At 38.9% G+C, this 21262-nt stretch overlaps 1 protein-coding gene across 1 annotated transcript in view; it reads right to left on the bottom strand.

Moving 5' to 3' along the window:
- Nucleotides 1–21262, bottom strand: part of si:dkey-238f9.1 (chemokine-like protein TAFA-2) — a 115815-nt gene that overhangs the window by 46022 nt on the left and 48531 nt on the right. Inside the window, exon 2 of the mRNA XM_037785463.1 lies at nt 2890–3002. Coding sequence (XP_037641391.1) covers nt 2890–3001 — 112 coding nt within the window. The 5' untranslated portion in view covers nt 3002. The remainder of the gene's footprint in view (nt 1–2889; nt 3003–21262) is intronic.

Below are 21262 nucleotides of genomic sequence, written 5' to 3'. Positions count from 1 at the left end.
CGACAAGTCTGCAGGGAGGGCGTCGGGTGCGATGGATCGGTCAAACAACCACAGAACATTCACCCAGGAGGCCGCTGTTCATGTCCAGTGTGAAACCAAAATTCAACATGTTGACTTATTTTAACTTACATACGCAAGGTAAGTTGCACCACGTAAGTAACGTATTTAACTTAAGTAAATAGTTAAATTGTGAAACTTGAGTTACGTAACAAACTTATTTAACCCAAAACATGATCTTTTCTTAAACCTAACTAACGTCTTCAATTCACAACTTTAACCATGTACTGTATGTAAAACTGCAACAGTTTCACAAGGTGCGGGTTTGCCCCATCTGTAGCATTATAATAGCAGTCATAACGGCCATTTAATGGGCTGATAACATTTGAAATGGGTGCTTCGACTTGATTTGAAACACACCTCAACAAGGCACATGCTATGATGCATTTCGTTTCATATGATGTTCATCCCTTCCCTGTGTCGTCTACTCTGTCACAGCCCTGGATTTTGATGCCCTATCAAAGTCTTTTGCTGGTCATGTTGTTGTTTTCAGCCAACGTGGAGCTGTTTCCCTCCAGCCAATGTGTGCCGTTTGTCCCCCAGTGGAATAAGGCTCATTATTTCAATGTGTAGTCACAATTTCTACCGATCCGCCCAGGGATCAGGCCATCTCTCCATTAAGGGAAATCACTATGAAAGGTCTCGTCTTCTGCCACACGCACACACCAACACACACAGATGCATGCACACACACTCACTGTACTGGTGTTACCTTTTTTTCATGCGATGCTGGACATGCATGACTGCACGAAACGCAACCTTGCAGTAAATGTGTGCTGAGAAACTGAGAAAGCTCGGCTAATTATATCAGTTTCTTTTAAAAGTGCAGTGAGGTGAACTGTGTCCAACACATGCAACTGACCTGGCCTGTAAAGAATTGGTTGTGATGGTTTATTCAGGATGCAGTCAGTGAGATAACTTTAATCCATTGGAATCACCCTACATGTGTTATGATTAACTGATATAGAATCAGTTGTTATGATGCATTTTATCGTCTTATTGTGATGATTTATTGTTCAGTATAAAAAAGATGTCTTTAAAAACATATATTTCTTTAGGAGCTTAAAATGCTGTATCTTTCCCAGTTTGTTTTAATAAAACATTCTCTAAAAGCAGTTAACAGGAACAGGAAGAGTGGGTTTAATGACTCCACATACATGGCTCATGACTGAAGGGTTTTATTCCTGGGAAAATTAATTTATACAATAATGTAGATATGCAGGGACAATCAATGCTCTGTCTTCCCTCAATTTAAAGTCATTAAAGTCTATTCAGCGAGACATTTAAAGGATAATGCCAGTGTAAAAACTCCATAATAACCTTTCAGCATATTGTAATTCAAGTGTTCTGAGAGATAACTAGACTTCTGCTCCTCCTCATGGCTCTGTTTTCAGGCTGTAGAAAATCTAGCCCGTGACGGAAGACTTTGACCAATCACAGGTAATTTCATTGAGAGAGCGTTCCTATTGGCTGTGCTCCGGTCATGTGACCGGAACTTGGTGTTCCTTCACCAGATTTCACAATGGCGTTGGCGTCTCAAACTTTCTCATTTTACAGCTAAACCGTGCACTACAAGATGATTCTGAAATCATTTGAGTCGAGAAATAGGCATTAACGTAACATAATATTGATTCATATTTGATCAGCGCTGCCTAGTTTGACCGCTTGGTCGAAGTTTGCGAGTGATTGACAGCCAGCTCTCATATACGGCAGCTGGACAGCAGACCTCAGATCAGTCCTTACTGCTATGTATGTGAAATCTTGCAGATGCAATTAGGAGCACCGAAGGACACAGAGGCACATGATTTTTTTCAGGTTACCTGTTTCATGCACTACTGTCAGGATATAGCGACCGTTTTATAAAAAATAACTTTTTTTAATCATATTTGCTCCAATCTCGCCTACTTTAGCTTTAAGGAATCCATTGGTACCAACCATGTCATACTAGCTCATCGCGAGGAGGCTACATTAACTCTTAAATTTTAAACAAAATTTGACGAAGAAAAACTGGCATAGCCATTTTCAAAGGGTCCCTTGACCTCTGACCTCAAGCTATGTGAATGAAAATGGGTTCTATGGGTACCCACGAGTCTCCCCTTTACAGACATGCCCACTTTATGATAATCACATGCAGTTTGGGGCAAGTCATAGTCAAGTCAGCACACTGACACACTGACAGCTGTTGTTGCCTGTTGGGCTGGAGTTTGCCATGTTATGATTTGAGCATATTTTGTATGTTAAGTGCAGTATCTGTGAGGGTTTCTGGACAATATTTGTGTTTTGTGTTGTTAATGGATTTCCAATAATATATATATATATATATATATATATATATATATTTGCATAAACTTTTTCACACTCCAATGTTGATAAGAGTATTAAATACTTGACAAATCTCACTTCAGAGTACATTTTGAACAGATAAAAAATGTGTGATTAATTTGCGATTAAGCACGATTAACTATGGATAGTCGTGCGATTAATCGTGATTAAATATTTTAATCGACTGACAGCCGTGGTATAATTCTATCATGCATTTGTTTGTTTATCTATCCAGCTGGTGTACTTGCCACAGTCTGATGCTACTGCTCTCTGTTCTCCTAACCCTCCCAGAAGTCCCATTATTTTGCAAAATACATTAAAACTGTTTTCTTCTTCTTCGACTTTTCATGACAATGACTGTAATAGGGACAATATGAATGAATAATATTACACCAGTACTTTTCTTTAATCCTCAGCTTTACACTTGAGCTGTTAGCAGCAGCAGCCAGTAGTAGTAGACTTTGGTTGGTCTGGGCAAGATGCCCAGGAACAATAACAGTAACGGCCTACCTATGTGGCTTCTGTGTGACGATGCGCTGGTCAGTTGTCCCCACAGAGACACCATACAGACGGTCAGCAGCAGCGCCCTTCTGCACATGCTCTGTAGGTCCCTCTCCCGCATTCTGGAAAAAAAACAGAAGACAAAAAAGAATCAGCGGTCAGCCGTATTTGCATCACACAAACACTCAGATGTGCAGGCAGGCTCACTTGGGTTGATGCCAACAAGCTCCCACAGCTTCGGCTTGGCAGTCAGAGGTGGTCAATTATAGTCTCCTGAAATCACAAAGCTTGGATCTACAGAGCTTTAACTGGACGCCTTCGCTGTGTTGAAGATAAGCCTGCTGAGGGCCACACACAATAAGGTTCCCCATGTGGCAAAAAAAAAATGACAGGAAAAGTAAATAATTACAATAGCAACACTCATCAGCGACCGCCTTCTATTAAAGCCTGGTCCCACGCAATCGCAGCAACCAGTGGAATCGCTGGGGCCACCTTTAAAAACCCATTGACAATGCTACTGCAAATGTAAAAAAAAATAATAATAATAATAAAATAAAGCTTCTGAATATCTTGCCTTACTTTTATTAATGCTATAATTATATTTTATCTTTAATCTTTTATCATTCCATTAGATTCAATATTTCAGTTTTCCATTATTAGCATTTTTTGTCGACATTCAACAACATTGTGTGTGTGTGTGTGTGTGTGTGTGTGTGTGCGTGTGTGTGTGTGTGTGTGTGTGTGCTAGCTAGCTATATGCTTGCACCTAAGCTAGCTAGTTAAATTTCAGGACCAGCTTCGTGACAGGCGCAGACCGTTAAAGGTCAACACTGACAGCTTATGACATGATGAATAATGTTTTCGAAAGATGACCATGGCAAATGATTCACATTTTGTACACTTTCTTTTACAAAAGACGGATGTATAATATTAGTGGAGGTAAGCCTATCTGTGAGATCTCTGTGATTTGTGCCTCTCCACTCCGATACAATGGAGGAAAAAATCTGCACATCTCACTGCGGACAGGTTTCATCGTGACTTTTCCTTCAGAAGAAAATATTCCCATGAAAATGTACTTCTATTGTATTGGGCACTGTTTCTGGAAAGATATGTTGAATGCTTCAAATAAAACTAAACTATTTATAAAAGACCACTGTTGCTTACAGTAGCTATACGTTACAAATCAGACACACACTGCAGCATCCAGCGTAACTGATGTGGTTCTCCTGATCTGTTCATTGGAGACTAACCAGCTAAATTAACTCCCACTGAGTTAGAAAACTAATTTTCACCTGTACTCCCTGTAGCTTCGTACAACACTAACACATACCGCCTCTAACACCGGATCAGATGAAGTGGTAACATGATTACAAAGAAGATTTTTTTGGTCGAACAAATTGGGAGCTCTGTGTTTCAAATAATCAAATCCATCTCACTTTCAGGTTATTACTCAGTTTTACCTCAAATAGTGAAATATACATCAACCCAAATATTCTGTCTGTGTTGCTAATATTAGTTAAATTTACAGTTATCTTAACAATGAAATTCCTGCCAATGTCAAGTGCTACTTATGGTACAAGAAAATGTGTTTTCATAGTTACTACCTATATTTTGTAGAGATCACATCCAGATCAGATTCATGTCACATCCATATGTGAACGCATCCATGCAAACAATAATGCCACTACTACTGCAAATACTGAATTTAAGCAGCAAAACCGTAAAATCTCCGTAATAATAAACATTTTTACAGTAAAAAAAAATTAAAGTCCCCTCAGCTCTGATGGAGCTACAAATCATGTTACAGATGATTTGTAGCCCATAAACTTGGAATCTGTGTGTGACAGTTTAACTGTCCCCTGAAGTGTAGAAAAGTACAGAAGGTCAATTAGATCCGTTAGATCCTGACCGATCCTGTCGCTGTGTCAGGGATAATTAATAGTTATGAATAATTAATAACGTTACCACTGCTGTACCACAGTACCTCTCTCACTTTGGAGATGCACAGATCGATCCTGCTGCTGTGTGATGGCTAACAGGTATTTGATAAACTCTGAAGAAAGAATCCTACAAACAGCTGGAAGCAACAAATAAAACTCCAGATCCTATTAACGTTTTGCCAAAACCTGAATAACATTAAGTCGAAATCTTAAGTTATCCAGTTTAATATCACATAAGACAAAGACAAAAGCCTGAACTGTTATATGTAATTTTTGCAAAAAAAGAAAAAAAGATTTATGTCAATTAATTGACTTCAATCCTTTATTAATACCCACGTCCACTTGCACTTTTTGTACCATGGCCAGTACCATTGTCAGGATCACGGCACAGTGCTGGTGTATAGGCCAGTACCATGGTACATTGCTTGTACGATGGCAACGTATCCTCATACAACCTTTCATATGATTTCTTACGAAAAGTTATTCCTCATTTTTTGTGCCTTTTCCTATGAATGTCCAGCAACACGTGACGCACATGTCAATTTCTGATCCAATATTTTCAAAATAAAACTACTTAGTGAAGTTTGGGAAAAGATCGTGGTTTGGGTTAAAATGATTATGGAAGTGGTGTTACTTAAAGGGACTGTTTGTAACTTTTTAAGCGTATAAGTGTAGCGGGTCGGCACACATGCGCGTTCGCATATGCGCGCTCGCGTGTGGCCGGAGCCTCGTCTCCGCTGCATGCTCTCCTTCACTCAGACAGCGCGCGCGCGTCCTCCACCTCTAGACGTGAACGCGCGCTCACTACACACTGCAGAAGAGTTAATTTAGCTCTGAGAGTATCTAGTGAATGTACAGGGGACGTTTATGCAGAAATAACTGCTGCAGCTCCTCCAGACCAACAGAGCTTTCCCGTGTCTTGTGAAGTGACGGAGCTCTTCAGAGAGTTACGTTGTCTTCTCGTTACCGACCGGGTGCCGGTGTCTCCTCTGCTCTCTCCGGCTGCGGGCGGAGAGAGCAGAGGAGACATGCTGGAGAGCTCCGCTGCATCAGCCTGCACTTAGGCAGGAAAAGCCAACACTAGGATCAGATCTAAATCATGTTCATGGAGAGACCTTCGTCTGGTCAGCTAACATTACTGCCAAGCAGCTGAAATATAGAGTGATATTGTGGTTTTAGCTGACGTGTGTCGCCTCACTGTTTTGAGCGACGCTCGTTCAGGTATATTTAGAGCGAGCAAGCGCGAGCTCAACACTGACTTTCGTTGATTTCACGGCCACAGGTGTCGCTGTTAACAAGCATTTCTGAAAGTTACAAATAGTCCCTTTAAGTATGGAGGTTATATGACAAATCAATGTTGACTTCTGGTTTCACACGGGGTATGAACGCCAGTCTCCTGGGCGAAAGTAAAAAAAAATTTTGACCCATCCATCCACCCCGACCTCCTGCCTATGTGGCATGTCGCTCTTTATACTTCCTGGTTCACAATTACGTAGCGTTTGTGGGATGTATATGAATTACAGTGCATTGCTTTTTCATAGTTACAGAGACGAATGGTGTATGATAACAGCCTGAAAGTAACATGATAAAACTGAAATGACTATCCATTACCATCCTAATACAATTGCACTTTTTTGTAAGGGATTAAACTAAACATAAAAATGACACATTAATGAAATGTTTTGTGATTTGGAGGTCTGTGATGTTTATGGACCAATACTGGTGGTGAAATGTGGATAAAAGCCTGATGTTCAGACTTTGTCTTGTGTGCAGAAAAAGCTTATTTAACCAATATAACTATATTTTTCAAGATTGAGTGCCTTTGTGGCTTCCTCGCATGAGATTTGTTTGAGCAGCATGAGAGTGTGAGACAAAGCCTGAAAGCGGGCGCCTCACGCCAAAAGTGTGAGAGCTGGCAACCGTGTATAAACACGCTGCAATTCATAATACCAATTTAGATCTGGAGACAGCTAGAACAAATGAAGTCTGTTTACTCTCTCTGTCTCCCTCTCTCCCACTTGCTGTCATCCTGCTACCTGGGAGGTGAGTAATGCTGTTTGTGTGGTCCGTCTTAATGTGCTCAGCTCAGTAATCTTCATGTACTTTCAGTGGGCTGTTGTCCAGTAATACTCTCCATCTCCATCTGAGAGGCCTGTGAGCGGAACAAGCAATGCAATCAGCGGCTCATCTCGCTGCCAACAGAGCTGGCCTCCTCTTTCGTGAGAAAGCAGCCGCAAATCACAGCTCTGCTTTGAACTCTGTTCCAGTGCAGCCACTCAAATTAGTAAAATGCTTGGTTTCATGAAAATAGATCAACTCTTGCTTATCTGGCAGAGGCTTGCATATGAGGGAGATGTCTTTGCTGCGACTGCCTTTGTACTGACAGCCAGAGCTGGGTGAGATCTTAAAACGAGAGCCTCTAATTCTGTACAGTATCAGACAGCTGACGCAATGGAGATGTTATGAGCACGCAGACTGGAGACAAACATAGACACAGAGTCTGAAACATCACCAGTAGATTACTTAAGGGACTATTTGAAGCCTGGGGTTTAGGTTTACGATTGTTCCCATCTGGCCAGGTGTCAGGTGTTAAAGCCAAATGATCCAACTTTGAACAAAAGCGTTGGAGCCTAGGGGTGGACACGAGGAAAAAATGTCAACCTTGAGAGCTGACTGTGACAGGCTGAGACACCTGTCAATTAAGACAAATACACATCTATCTAAGCCTCACCATATCCTCATACAACAGTTTGTATGTTATGTTACAAAATTACATTTTTCCTACGAATGTCCAGCAACATGTCATTTCTGCTTGTTACATGCAAACAGTCTTTTCAAAATAAAGTTCTGTCTTCACAGGAAACAACTTGGTTAGGTTTAGGCAACAAAACTACATAGTTAGGTTAGTAGTTTATGAAAAGATCAAAGTTTGGATTGAATAACTTTGGAAGTGGCGTAAGTTAAGTACGGAAGTTATGTGACAAGTAAATCAACGTTGACTTCTGGTTTCACACGGGATACGAACATCGGTCTCATGGGTAAAAATCAGTTGTTTTTTGACCCACCCATCCACCCTGAACTCCTCCCTAAGCTGTGTTTATCACTCTTTACTTCCTGGTTCATGATTACGTGGGTTAAATACACATTTTTGTAGGATTTATACGAATTCCAGTGCATTACTTTTCATATGAACAGCTACAAACGGTGTTTGAGAACAGCCTGAGCCTCAAAATATCTTCATCAAGTTTCAAGACAACCGCCAAGGAACATTCTGATTTACTAATGTAAACATAATGTCAAATGTGTTGACTTTGTATTTATTGAGAGAAGATGGGGTTTTCCTATTGAATCCAATACAAAAAGATTTCTGATGTTAAATGTATCCTTTGGAGTTTTTGACCGCTGGTAGCACTTTGGAGCAATGTTTTGAAGAATCCAAGGGCGCCCATCAAAAGCGGGTGATGTGACGTGAAGGTGGCGGAAACTTTCCAAAGAATGTAGCATTCATTGTGCCAACAAAAGCAAACATGGATGTAAACGATTTAGGTTTCAGATTCACCCAAGAATCGGCTCTGCAAATGTTTTATGAGAAAGGAAATACAATTATTAGGCCTCAAGGTTCATAGGAAGTGGACATAGTCACCATGACGTCACCCATTTTGTAGACTATGGTTCAGTTTGGCATTTTGGCCGTCGCCGTCTTGTTTTTTTACAACCAGAAGTGACACGAGAGGGTGGAGCTACTGTAAGTACAACCGAACGCTGAATAAGACATTTTTAGGCAACCAAAATGTTATAATTAACTTTCATGAACTGAAAATACACTGTGAAAGAGTTAAAGTTCTAAGACGAGAACACACACAACTCTCAGAAATGGGACCATAATTTACTAAATGAACATCATGCTGTATTGAAGAAGACTTGAAACTAGTGATTGAGACCATAAACTCATGTTTACAATGTTTACTGAGGAAATAAATCAAGTGAGAAGTAGGGTCATTTTCTCATAGACTTCTATACAATCTGACTTCTCTTTGCAAGTCGCCCCCTGCTGGCTATTAGAAAGAATGCAAGTTTAAGGCACTTCTGCATTGGCTTCACTTTTCAGACACAGATGTTGGTGGATAAACGCAATGCATTTTGGTAAGAAACAGTGAATGTAAAAACACCATAAGGTAGTTTGATGAACTGCATTGTAAGCAGTGTCACACTGGCTTCAACACTTTGCCGTTGTGGTTGGCATACAGGCATTGTCTGAATATCTCTGGCTTCTGCAGAACATTATGTTACAGATCAGACACACACTGCAGCATCCAGCGTAACTGAAGTGGTTCTCTTGATCTGTTCATTGGAGACTAACCAGTTAAATTAACTCCCACAGAGTCAGAAAACTCATTTTCACCTGTACTCCCTGTTGTTTCATACAATACATATTGCCTCCAACACCAGACCAGATGAAGTGGTAACATGATTAAAAAGAAGACTTTCCACTTTGGTAGAACAAATTTGGAGCTCTGTTTGATATACACAAATACACTACTTCTCATGTGAGTCCAGCTCAACAGCTCCACCTCACTTTCAGTTATTTACTCTTAATTTCTTCCACTTCTGTTTTATCTTAAAAAGGGAAATATTAGACCCACATTAAATATTTCCGCTTCTGTAAACAATCTTATTTTTTCTTATTTGCAGTTGTTGATAACAAGAAATGGAGAAAACTAATAAATCTGTTCTGACAGCTGAACTCCAGAAATAATTGGAATTTGAGAGCCTGTTGAAAATGAAATGTCTCGCAGTTAGTCTGTGACTGTTTTATTCCAAACAAGATTTAAATCTTCTCTAGCATCTTATAGCACAACTTGCATCTTGTGTCTGGCAGTGTTCAGGTGGCCTGTTGGAGCTGGTTAACAGGATAATTATTCCACCTGATGGATGCGGCACTGAGACCAGGTGGCTCATCAGAAAATGGTCTGATCAGGGTAAATCTATTTCGCGATAGGTTAAGGCTGATTTTTACATGCTGGAGGCACACATACACATTTAGTGGAGTGATCAGTTTCATGCAGTTTGGATACCATGTTACTTTCATTGGTTCCTCCACAGCATGCAGGCCTGCACATCCTCTCCAACCTGCACCTTTTGTGTCAATGACTACGTTTACATGCACACTGATATTCCACTAATATTCCAAATGTGAAAATATTCCAAATTTGATAAGGGTCATGTAAACAGCATATTCAGTTTGGATATTTTAAATTAGGCCTTATTCCAAATGGAGCATTTTCCAATTAAGACATGTGGGATCACTAATATTCAGGTTTTAGGAGAAGCTGCATTGTTCACAAATCAACTAGCCTAGAGAAATGACACCCAGTAATTGGGCAAAATACAGGAAGAAAGGTATAATAGAATGGGAAAGTGAAAACGAAATTAAAGAATGGAGAGAACGTGTGGCTGCGGATGATAACACAGCTCAGTAAACACTCTTGTTTACACATATGTATTAGAGTATAATATTATTAAACTGTTGTGAATTAACAGGATAACACATTTACTAGGAGTGTAACAATACGTTTTTACCACGATATGATACGATACGATTTCCATGGTTCCGATACGATTCAAGGATGATTTGGCTCATCTAGAGCGATACGATACGATTCAATGATTTGAAATCAATACAGTAACTGTTTTTTGCAAAAGATTCAATCAGTGTGACTGTGAAATAAATAGCTGATACTGGACAGTGCAGGTCAGGATTCCTCAAAGTTTTTCTTGTAAGGGAATCAGGGATAAATTAATTATGGATATAAACAAGTAAACAACGATTAATGGCAAATACATACAGCTTTTATTTGAAAATAATAAAAAGTGCCACTGCAGGACTTGCTGATTCAGTTCTCAAGATACAAGGCAGTGCAATATTTAACAAAAAATATGATAAACCAACTTCTATTCAAGTTAAATGAACAGTGGTTTAACCTGCTGCTTCTGTCCTCATGTTCAATATAAACGGTAGATCAATAATACAGAGATCAACAGCTGATAGTGATGAAACAGCTTGGCACATTAATCATTTCTATACAAACCCTATTTAAATAATCTGCTTTTAGTAATCAAGTAGTCCGCCTACAGTGTTCATTTGGGGTCTTTTCATACATGAAAACATACGGAAAAACATTTTAAAACTATGTCAGACTAACATTAGTTAAATTTCTGTTTTGTTTTTACTTTACTCCCGTCGTGATAATTTGCCTCGCGGACCGTCTGCTTTCCGGCTCGCGCTGCAGAGGGCAGAGCTGGCACATGTCTGGAGAACCGGAGTAACGTTTTACATTTCTTTACTAATAAAAGTGCTAAAAAACACGATTTTTGCGTTTCAAATCGATTTTATATCGATATACGTCTCCCGTGAATGACAACTTGCCGAGTAGCTATCGATGTGGTTGGATCGTAGGAATATAAATTCATACATCGATGTAATAGATGAATTGCTACACCCCTACTATTTACACATGTATTTGCTATAAGTAGGCTATATGATTAAAGAGAAAGCGAAAAGACAAAGCAACAGGTTAGTTTGTGCGTAGTGAATTGGTCTACATATTCACAGAGCTATATTTTATTCATGGTAATATCTAATTACGCAAAGTTAAAGAAATGTTAAGGGAAAACTGCGTAATGATGGCACACTTATCATTTATAGTGTTACTTTGTAGATATTACAATACATTTGGCAATGATAGCAATGCTGTTATATATATAGTTTCGCAGGGGCATATTTTGAGCTCTAATAGGCTGTTTTTTTTGGGCTGGTTTTACTGTATTGGCCGTTGGGCTGGTTTTGTCACACAGACCTGGCAACCCTGGCTGTAAGCTCTAAGTCTTGTTTAACTTTATTCACTCTCTTATTTCAGGATATTCTAATACTAAATAGATGCTGTATCTTGCATACCATTTGCAAATGTTGTGTTGCATAGCAACCACAGCAACATAACACTCCTTGCACCCTTTGATCTCCTGCTCTTTCTGTTATATTAGTGAGTCTCACTGCTGCTTATGGTGAAAAAAACCCTCCTCTCTGATTACGACCTAGCGGATAGACGTAATCGACACGCAAATGTGCGCACACACACTCACACAATCTGTCACACAGCAAACTTGTCCCTGAGCACCTATTGCCTTGCAGCAGCAGTGAGTAAATGGGTCTACTAAGACAGAGGAGTGTGTTTACAGCTGATACATGACACAGAGTGGACAAGCTCGAGGTGGCTGCTGTGGTTGGAGGGCAAAACAAAAGCAATGCTGCTGTTTATGTTGGACGTTAGCGTTGTTTACCTCTTCTCTGAATATGGCACGCAGTTGGTTGTGTATACCGGCAGTCATGCTCCAGGCTGAGTCTTCGCTCAGTTACATAAACAGTTATTACACTGACATAGAAAACATGGAGTCTGCTGAAACGTAGTACATCAGCACAGTTAAGTAAAGTCTTAAGGTAATGTCCTGCTGTAACCCCCCCGTCATATACGGTATATTCTGCTCCATCAAATGGAAATATTCTACAGTCTTGTGAATCATCTTATACACATTTCTATAAAATCCAGCCTGATATATTCGGCATCTTTGGAAAATTTCCACTAGAGTCTAAAATAAATCTCTGTGGGTTTGAACAATGTTTGGCTGCACAGCATGAGTTTATAATGACTGACCCACAAGCAATGCCACTGCTTGCTAAGAGGTTAATGAAGCAGGCTAGAAATTTAAAACCACACTATTCCTCTGATGATTTACAGCAAAACTTACTGAGGAGTAATAGCATATATGAGGTTATATGTATAGGGCTGTAACTAATGATAGTTTCATTATCAATTATGTAAAGATAATGTAAGATAATGTAAAGATAATGTTCGTTGGCCAGTCATTGTTGAAATAAACCCCAACAGGGAGCCCTGAAGGGGTTTATTTCGCAACAATGACCCCTTTCGCTGCACATTATCCCGCTTATTACACGGCTACTTACTTAAGAAATCAATAATTTGACATAAAAATGGTCCTACAGAGTCCGAGATCAGAACTGCATCCATAGCAACAGTCTGTTATACATAGTAACGGTCTGCTATAAAGAATAACGGTCCATAGATTCTGTAATTGACCGTTCAGAATCGATTATTCGACAAAGCTGTGTAATAATTCCAATTATTGTCTTGTTTATTCAATTTAGTGTAATGTCAGTATAGTGAAAAGGAGTCAAAGGTGGTATCTTAAAATTAGGTGTGCAAGAAAATATCGTGATAGTATGTTTTGTGATACTGTATCGATTTTCAAAAACACTGTAATCGATTTTTAATTAACATGCATTACATTTACATGCAATGATTAGCTCTGTCAATACTTCATTTCAAAGGCAAAGAAGAAGTGCTATGATGTTGGATGTTACAGGGACTGTGATAAATGCAAATGCAGCTCCCACTGTTCTGATTGCATAAAAAAGTTAACCTTTTTTTCTCAGATTTTATGCATATGGTGGTGTGTTCTTTATACTATGACAGTTTTACTAAAATTAGATTTAAAAAATTGCAATATCCCTTGCTTACAGTATCCCAATATACTGAATCGTAACCCCTGTATCATGATACGTATCGTATCACTGGATTCTTGCGAATACACAGCCAACTTAAAATGTCGTCTATCTAAAACCCAAAGATATTTAATTTACAATGAGATAAAACAGAGAAAATTAGCAAGTAATTACAATTAAGAGGCTATAATTTGGGAGATTTTGGAATTCCTGCTTTAAAAAATAACAATTGTCAAAATAGTTACAGATTATTTTGACTAATTGATTAATCATCTAATCGTTTCAGCTCTACATGTAGGTATAGGTATGGTTAAATGTAAGTTTAAGCCAAGAATGCAATGTATCTGAATTAATAAACTAATGAAATAATGAAGAGTTAAAGTTTCACAGTTAACACTGTAAAACTATTTTCCTTTAAATACTGAAGCAATATAACTACACTATATTGAAGAAATAACTTTCACAATTCTATTTCTGTGCGCTTACACCCAATGCATGAATGTAAGTAATATACAAAAGTTCACGTATTCAGCCAGTTCGTTGGCCTTGTGGTAAATTCACAACTGTTTATAAAATCAATTCCATGTCTGGAGTCAAAGGAAGGCACTTAGCAGGAAATGTGTTTACAATAAGACCAGCTAGCCTGAGGGGTGCTCAGTGTTTAGAGCAAATCATTTTATATTGAGTGGTTCATTGCACCAATGTGTGAAAACATATTACTGTATGTACTCTTTCATTTCAGTGTATGGCAGAGAAGTTCAATCCAACACTTGTATCTCAGGATAGTAATTTATTTATACATCCAATCTCCTACATTCATTTAAACTGTATAGAAACAAGAAGACTGTATTTAGACATCAAACACACACTGTTTGACATCATTTTTGAGTGTTAGGACACTTAAGGGAAACTACCTTTATGAAAACTGCTTTTAAAGTCTGAAGTAAAGTAGAAGTCATGATTGTTAAAAAGTGAAAAAATGACAACCTAATATTACGTAGATCAGAGAGAGCCTGTGATGAACTGCAGCTCATTTAATGGAGGGCTGAAAAAAGAAATGCTTTCTGGTGATAATAATTACTTCTTCTGCCATCCTCTCCTGCATGTGGGAAGATGTCTGTCCCCTGTTTTAAAGCGTTTTTCCTGATAATAACAATAAGGTGAAATGCAGACGTGTCTTGGAGGCAGAGACGATGCCAATCCACAATGCTGCTGGAACGACTGTTTCACAGACGGGTTGTAATGACAGGATGAGCGGGAAAGCGCACCACTTAAATCCCTAGATGAATGGATCGAGGGAACGGCCATTTCCATAAAGTGATAGAATTTGCCCCCAGTGTGTTTTTCTGCCCACAAATCCTCTGCAATCCTACAGATAAGTTGAAACAAGAAAAAAGATTTGCACATTACACAGCTGACTGCCATGGGAAAAGTCACACAACAAGTGACAGGCGAGCATCAGGCTGCCTGTCAGCGACAGCTTTAACTCAGCAGGTTACCTGACAAAATTATAACTTCTTAGGGAATAGTGCATGGCATGTAATCAAATGCACAATTAACACTGCAGCATATGGCTCAGTTGGCAGACAAATACGAGATGTTTTAAGAATGTAAATTCGACAGAGTCATACAAGGAAGGTAAAAAAACATTCTCGTGCTCATTTATGCTTTTTTTTTGCTACAAAGTCTAAAATAAAGGTAATCAAAATGCGTTCAACTTGCTGCATGTTCAGACTTGTTATATATATACAGAATATATTAATCCAGTTAATCTTATTATCAACTGAACCTCATTATTTGCAGGCTTGAAGAACCACACATGCAGTCTTGCCCGCTTTAGTCCATTGACTACAAATATATAAATATAACTGTGATTACCGCCAACCATTTTCCAAATCATCCTATGTTTTTAGACCAGTGGTTAGGGTTTGAAATTAAAATTCATGGTTATCACACTGTACATTTGCTGATCAACGGTATTGAAAAAAATTGACATAAGTGAGTGTGTGTATGAGTTAAAGGTACAGACAAAATCAGTCTGGCTGTGCTGATCATAGGACATGGTGGAACTAAGTATAACCAAACGCTGAATAAGACATTTGTAAGCGACCAAAAATGTTATAATTAACTTTCATGAACTGAAATCACACTATGAAAGGGTTAAAGTCTTTTGACAAAAACATGGACAACTCCCAGACCGGACAACGCCGTGGTAGCAACCTGTCAATCACAAGGTAGCCACGCCCTAAAGCATCCCCTGCTTTATGGTCTATTTGACTCTAAATGGGACCATCATTTACTAAATGAACATCATGCTGTATTGAAGAAGACTTGAAACTAGCGATTGAGACCATAAACTCATGTTTACAATGTTTACTGAGGTAATAAATCAAGTGAGAAGTAGGGTCATTTTCTCATAGACTTCTATACAATCAGACTTCTTTTTGCAACCAGAGGAGTCGCCCCCTGCTGGCTATTAGAAAGAATGCAAGTTTAAGGCAGTTCAGGATTTGCTTCACTTCTCAGACCAGAGGTTTCTGACTGCTCACAGCTGATGTTATTTTTAATTTAGTAGTTGATCTAACATGCTATAGTTCTTCTAACATGTAAGCTGTTATGCTTCAGTTATACAGTATAACATATTATAGTTACATGTCTTTTTAGCAGGTTTATAAGTAATAAGTAAAGTAGTAAGTTTATGTAACACTGTAAACCGTGAAAACCGTGCTATTTTCTGAGATGGTTATCACACCGTGAAAATCACATATTGTTACAACCCTACACAGTGCTTTCCTTACATTGCTTTATAGTACACAAGTTCGCAAAAGCTCTCTGAATTGATTCCTCTTATTGACAAGCTGAATAATCCAGAGAGAAGTTCTGAATTGATAAAAATGTTGATATATGCTCATCTGAGTCGCTGATGCGCTCACAGCGAGCTTTACAATACGTGTTGAACTGTTTACAGCTGGAGAAGAAGTACTTCTGTATGTTTTGGGGTTGAAATATTAACTACTGTAAATAAAAACATGTATTCAATTCTAACCTATGTATTTACAGTAGTTATACAGAGTTACTATTCTATTAAATACACTAGTAATGTAATAAAGGTCATGGCTCTTTGTAGTCAACATGGAAATAATAAATTATTGAGGAAAGTAAGCATGATTTTATGGGTTAGTGCATTAATAATGCAGCAATTTAGAACTTCTATTTTTGTGTTATACAACCATTAAACCAAACCCACAACCTTGACAACAAGAGCGAGAAGAAGAAGTGGCACGTTGGAGTGCAAAATACATCCATTCAGTCAATATTATTTGGCAAAGATAGAGTGGCATATTCCCTCAGTTGTGTTTTTCAACCAATCAATTAAAGCTGGCCCCACTGTGCTCCAAGGGGACAACAGCAACAGCATTGGAAGACCTATTAGTCCGCACTATTTAACAATGGCTTCTAGACATCTGGTGAACAAATTGCCTTCCATTCAGACTGTTTTTCTGACTGGGGAATTTGCGGTTAAAAATGTGTGTTATACAGATAGCAAGAGAGCAAGAAAGAAAGAGATTTCCAATTCAGCTGTACAAAAACTTGATTTTCGTAGTTACTTCTGGTTCAATAACTCGCCATAATCAAACTCTATGTGACTCGTAGAGTCCCACCGTGTCTAATACTGACACAGAAAATTGGAGTTATGAAAAGCAGCAGTACATTTAGTGGGCAGGGGTGGAGGACCGCGGCCGTGTTCCAGCATTCACCCCCCGCCGGGCTTGGTGTGGTGTTATTTTGGAAGCGGCAGAGCAGAGCAGAAGAGGCCGAGTACTTAAATCCAGAAGCCAACGTTAGGCTCAGACCTGTTGGAAAACATCCCCTCGGGTGCAGAGGCAGAGGTCATCTCAGTGTAGCTGGAGTCCTCCGACACACTTGACTAGTCCCTCTATCTCGTTCTGTCCCTCTCTATCTCTCTATCTCACTCGCTATTGTGGTTTCAGCGTGGTCTACTCGCTTCTGACTCATCCTGTGTCCTCACAGCATGTTCTGTGCCACCGGACACACGGTACAACGCGGCAGGGATCAGATAGCTGTCCTACTGCATCATCACACGGCACAGGCACGGGGAACAGAGGAAGAGTCGGCCGCAGCAGGTATAAAAGAGCGCTGCTGGCATAAGAGCACACTTTATTTTCCCATTCAGTCACATTTTATGCAAATGAAACACTAAACTGCGTTCGGTACACTGTACATCTCCATCCAAGCATCACAATAAGGGTTGGATGAAAATTCAAAAGGGAAAAATTAATTCATGACATACTGTACAGTTACATTCATATTCATAAGTCACCATTCAGTACGTTTTAATATGCTACACACAAATGAATGTGTCCTCTTTAAACGCCTTGAATAATAAAGATTCCAGAATAATGTTGATGGAAATCATTCATTGGTATTTAAACTCCTGCTATTTAACATTTAGGAACAGTTTATAAGCAATTAATAAATGGTTTACAACACTGTAATGTAGTTATATGCAGATATAAGGACATTTTCAAGTCTTAATCCTGTTGCAAAGTATCACAGATCATGAATGATTGACAATATATAATATGAGTTGTTATCATATAAAATGTTAATCTGAATTATTTTGAATTTATTTATAACACATTTATTTATTATGTATTTATTCACAAATAATTCTTCTTCACTCTCAATGACAATTGAGCGAACTGGATCCCCTGATGAAGGTCACGGGATACAGCAAATAAAAGCTTAGGAAAGAGTCTTATAAGTGGACCTTGAATTACAGAGGTCAACAATGAATCTTCAAGCTCATTTCTCGTTGAACACATTTATATTAGGGCTGTCAATCGATTAAAATACTAAATCACGATCAATCGCATGACTGTCCACAGTTAATCACGATTAATTAATTAATCAATCACACATTTTTAATCAGTTCAAAATGTACCTTAATGGGAGATTTGTCAAGTATTTAATAACTCTTATCAACATGGGAGTGGAAAAATATGCTTGTTTTATGCAAATGTATGTATATATTTATTACTGGAAATCAATAAACAACACAAAACAATGACAGATATCATCCAGAAACCCTCACAGATACTGCATTTAGCATAAAAAGAATATGCTCAAATCATAACATGGCAAACTGCAGCCCAACAGGCAACAACAGCTGTCAGTGTGTCAGTGTGCTGACTTGACTATGACTTGCCCCAAACTGCATGTGATTATTATAAAGTGGGAATGTCTGTAAAGGGAGACTCGTGGGTACCCATAGAACCCATTTTCATTCACAATTCTTGAGTTCAGAAGTCAAGGGACCCCTTTGAAAATGGCCATGCCAGTTTTTCCTCGTCAAAATTTAGCGCAAGTTTGGAAATGTATTTAGCCTCCTTCATGACAAGCTATTATGACATGGTTGGTATCAATGGATTCCTTCGGTTTTATATTTCATATGATGCCAGTATCTTCTTCGGCTTTAAAACTGAGCCCGCTATAACCTAAAAATCACAAGTAATTAATAATGCTTTATTATCGCGTTAACTTTGACAGCCCTAATTTATAGATATTATAAGAAATGTTTCATAACACACTGATTTGTTCATGTGTGTAATAATCTATCATTACATATTATTTCTGCTAAGTTGTACTGTTTTATACCGTGTGTCCTTAAATTTGCTTACAACTACATTACAGTGTGTCATAAACATTTATTAACTATCTATATACTACTTAAATGCTAAGTAAAGTGTCACTCATACATTTTCTGGTTGTAAACAAATACTGTAGTTATAAGTTAGAATAGTAGAAGCAGTTATTAACCTGATACATACATCAGGTTACAATCATGATTTCTGGAGGTTTGAGTCTCTAATTTGAAACTTTGTACGAGTGAGGATATTTTCCCCAAATACTGGCAGAGCTGACAAAGTATAATAACATGCAAAACCTAAAACCCAGGCAGAATTCAGACACCAAGTTATGGTGTCATGGTTGCATTAATATTCCACCTGCACAGAATTTATGATCTTGTGGCATTTTAAACACCTCGATAGGTTTGTTGAATTTTCTCGGTTATTTTCCTATTTTCCCCCCTCAGCAGCAGTACTGTTGTCATGTCTGATGTTGAGTCAGTCACAAAACGCTTAAATGCATATTCAAAACCGTGAAAAGTATTTTGACATACACTGAATGCGTGAGCCAGGCATAAGCTGTAATAAGATCAAAGTAATGCTAAGTGGATCTCCAAGCTTTATTTCCACATTTCATCCAACAATGTGTCTGCTGAAGCAGAAAATTATTCTGCTGCTTTAAAGCAATATAAGTCACTCTAGAATAAACACCCGGGTCCTCATACTCATACAATTAAGCTCCAACGACTGACTGAGCAGATAAGAACTACCAAGAAATGAAGCTCAAGTAAAATGACTAATGACGGCACTAAACCAGCAGACCGACAATCTCTGTGTGTGCCAGTTAACGTTGCTCCTCAACTATTTTTTCAGGAGCAAGTGAAGTGGGAGACATTTCTAACGCTGCTCTGTCATTTCCTCCTTCCACATAAAACTGAATTTTACCTCCACAAACAGCGCAATGCAGTACTGATTGCTCCCTGCAGCCTTCTTGTTGTTGTAACGTCAATTTCACCTTTATTGGATAGAGCCAGACAGGAAATGAGGGTAGAAAGAGAGAGAGAGAGAGGGGCATGACACGAGCAAAGGTCTGAACCTGAAGAACTATGTGGAAACAATAGACTGTATATAAAGATTGACGACATGATAAAAGTGAAGCCAAAACATCTTGAATGCCCCCTGGAGGCTGGCTGCAGTATAGCTCATAAATCCCGCCCCCTCAATGTTAGTGGATGGGACATCTAAAAAGTCAAAGTACACGTCAAATACATTTTTCCCAAAGATGGTTTCTGTCATTTTAGGTAGTTCTTATCAGGCTGATGTATGTTCAAGTGTTCATTTTTCTGATAAGCTTGGTTTTAATTCGTTATTTGATGCTATAAAAAGGGGGTGAGACGTCATGATTGACAGCTGCTCTCAGTGAAGTAGTCACATCCGGAGGCTCGGGAATTGTACAAGAGAGGAGATGTAACTTTAACTTTCCATAACCGTCTGAGTAATAGAGCAATTTGATCATAAATGTATTTATAGAAAGATTATGGTTAGTTGTTGTGTCTTTCTAGCCAAACAGCTACCGTGATGTTAACGTAACAAGCTTAACAAACTGCGGCCGTGCTCGGCTCGTGATTGGCTCGGGCGGGTGTGTGGGCGGGACCTCAATACCGTGGCTCCAGCCCTCCCGATCACCACTGTGCAGACTCTGGCTCCACATGACGACATCAAAATCTCAAGATGGCAGGTCACGCATCCAGGGTATTTTGGCTTCACTTTTGTACAGTGGAAGGAAGTGGAGACGCGTCATCCATCTATACATACAGTCTATGGTGGTAACCATCAGGACCTCTTTCCAACGTCAATGAAAATAAGCACTGGGTGTGACAATTGCTCACTATCTCTCATGTAATGTGTCACAGAGGTATCGATGCAGCCTGGGGGATACCTCTCAGTTTGAGAAGTTCAACATCCATGAGTCCAAGCACAACATGCAAACATGGGAATTAAAAGAGGAATGATGTTTTATTCTATTTGAATAAACCTGTAACAATTTGACTATCACCCTCTGATCAGGAGCATTACACCAAATGAATCACATCTGTGGGTCTCACTTTGTTGTTGGTGCTGCTGTCTGGTTAAACACTGAAGTCTGTCCCCGGATCGTTACTGATCACTAATGAGCCAGAGTTGAGTGGAAGACCGCAAGCTATGATTGGTCG

This window comes from Sebastes umbrosus, chromosome 1 (assembly GCF_015220745.1).
Source record: "Sebastes umbrosus isolate fSebUmb1 chromosome 1, fSebUmb1.pri, whole genome shotgun sequence".
NCBI lineage: Eukaryota > Metazoa > Chordata > Actinopteri > Perciformes > Sebastidae > Sebastes > Sebastes umbrosus.
This window is presented reverse-complemented; position numbering and strand designations above follow the sequence as displayed.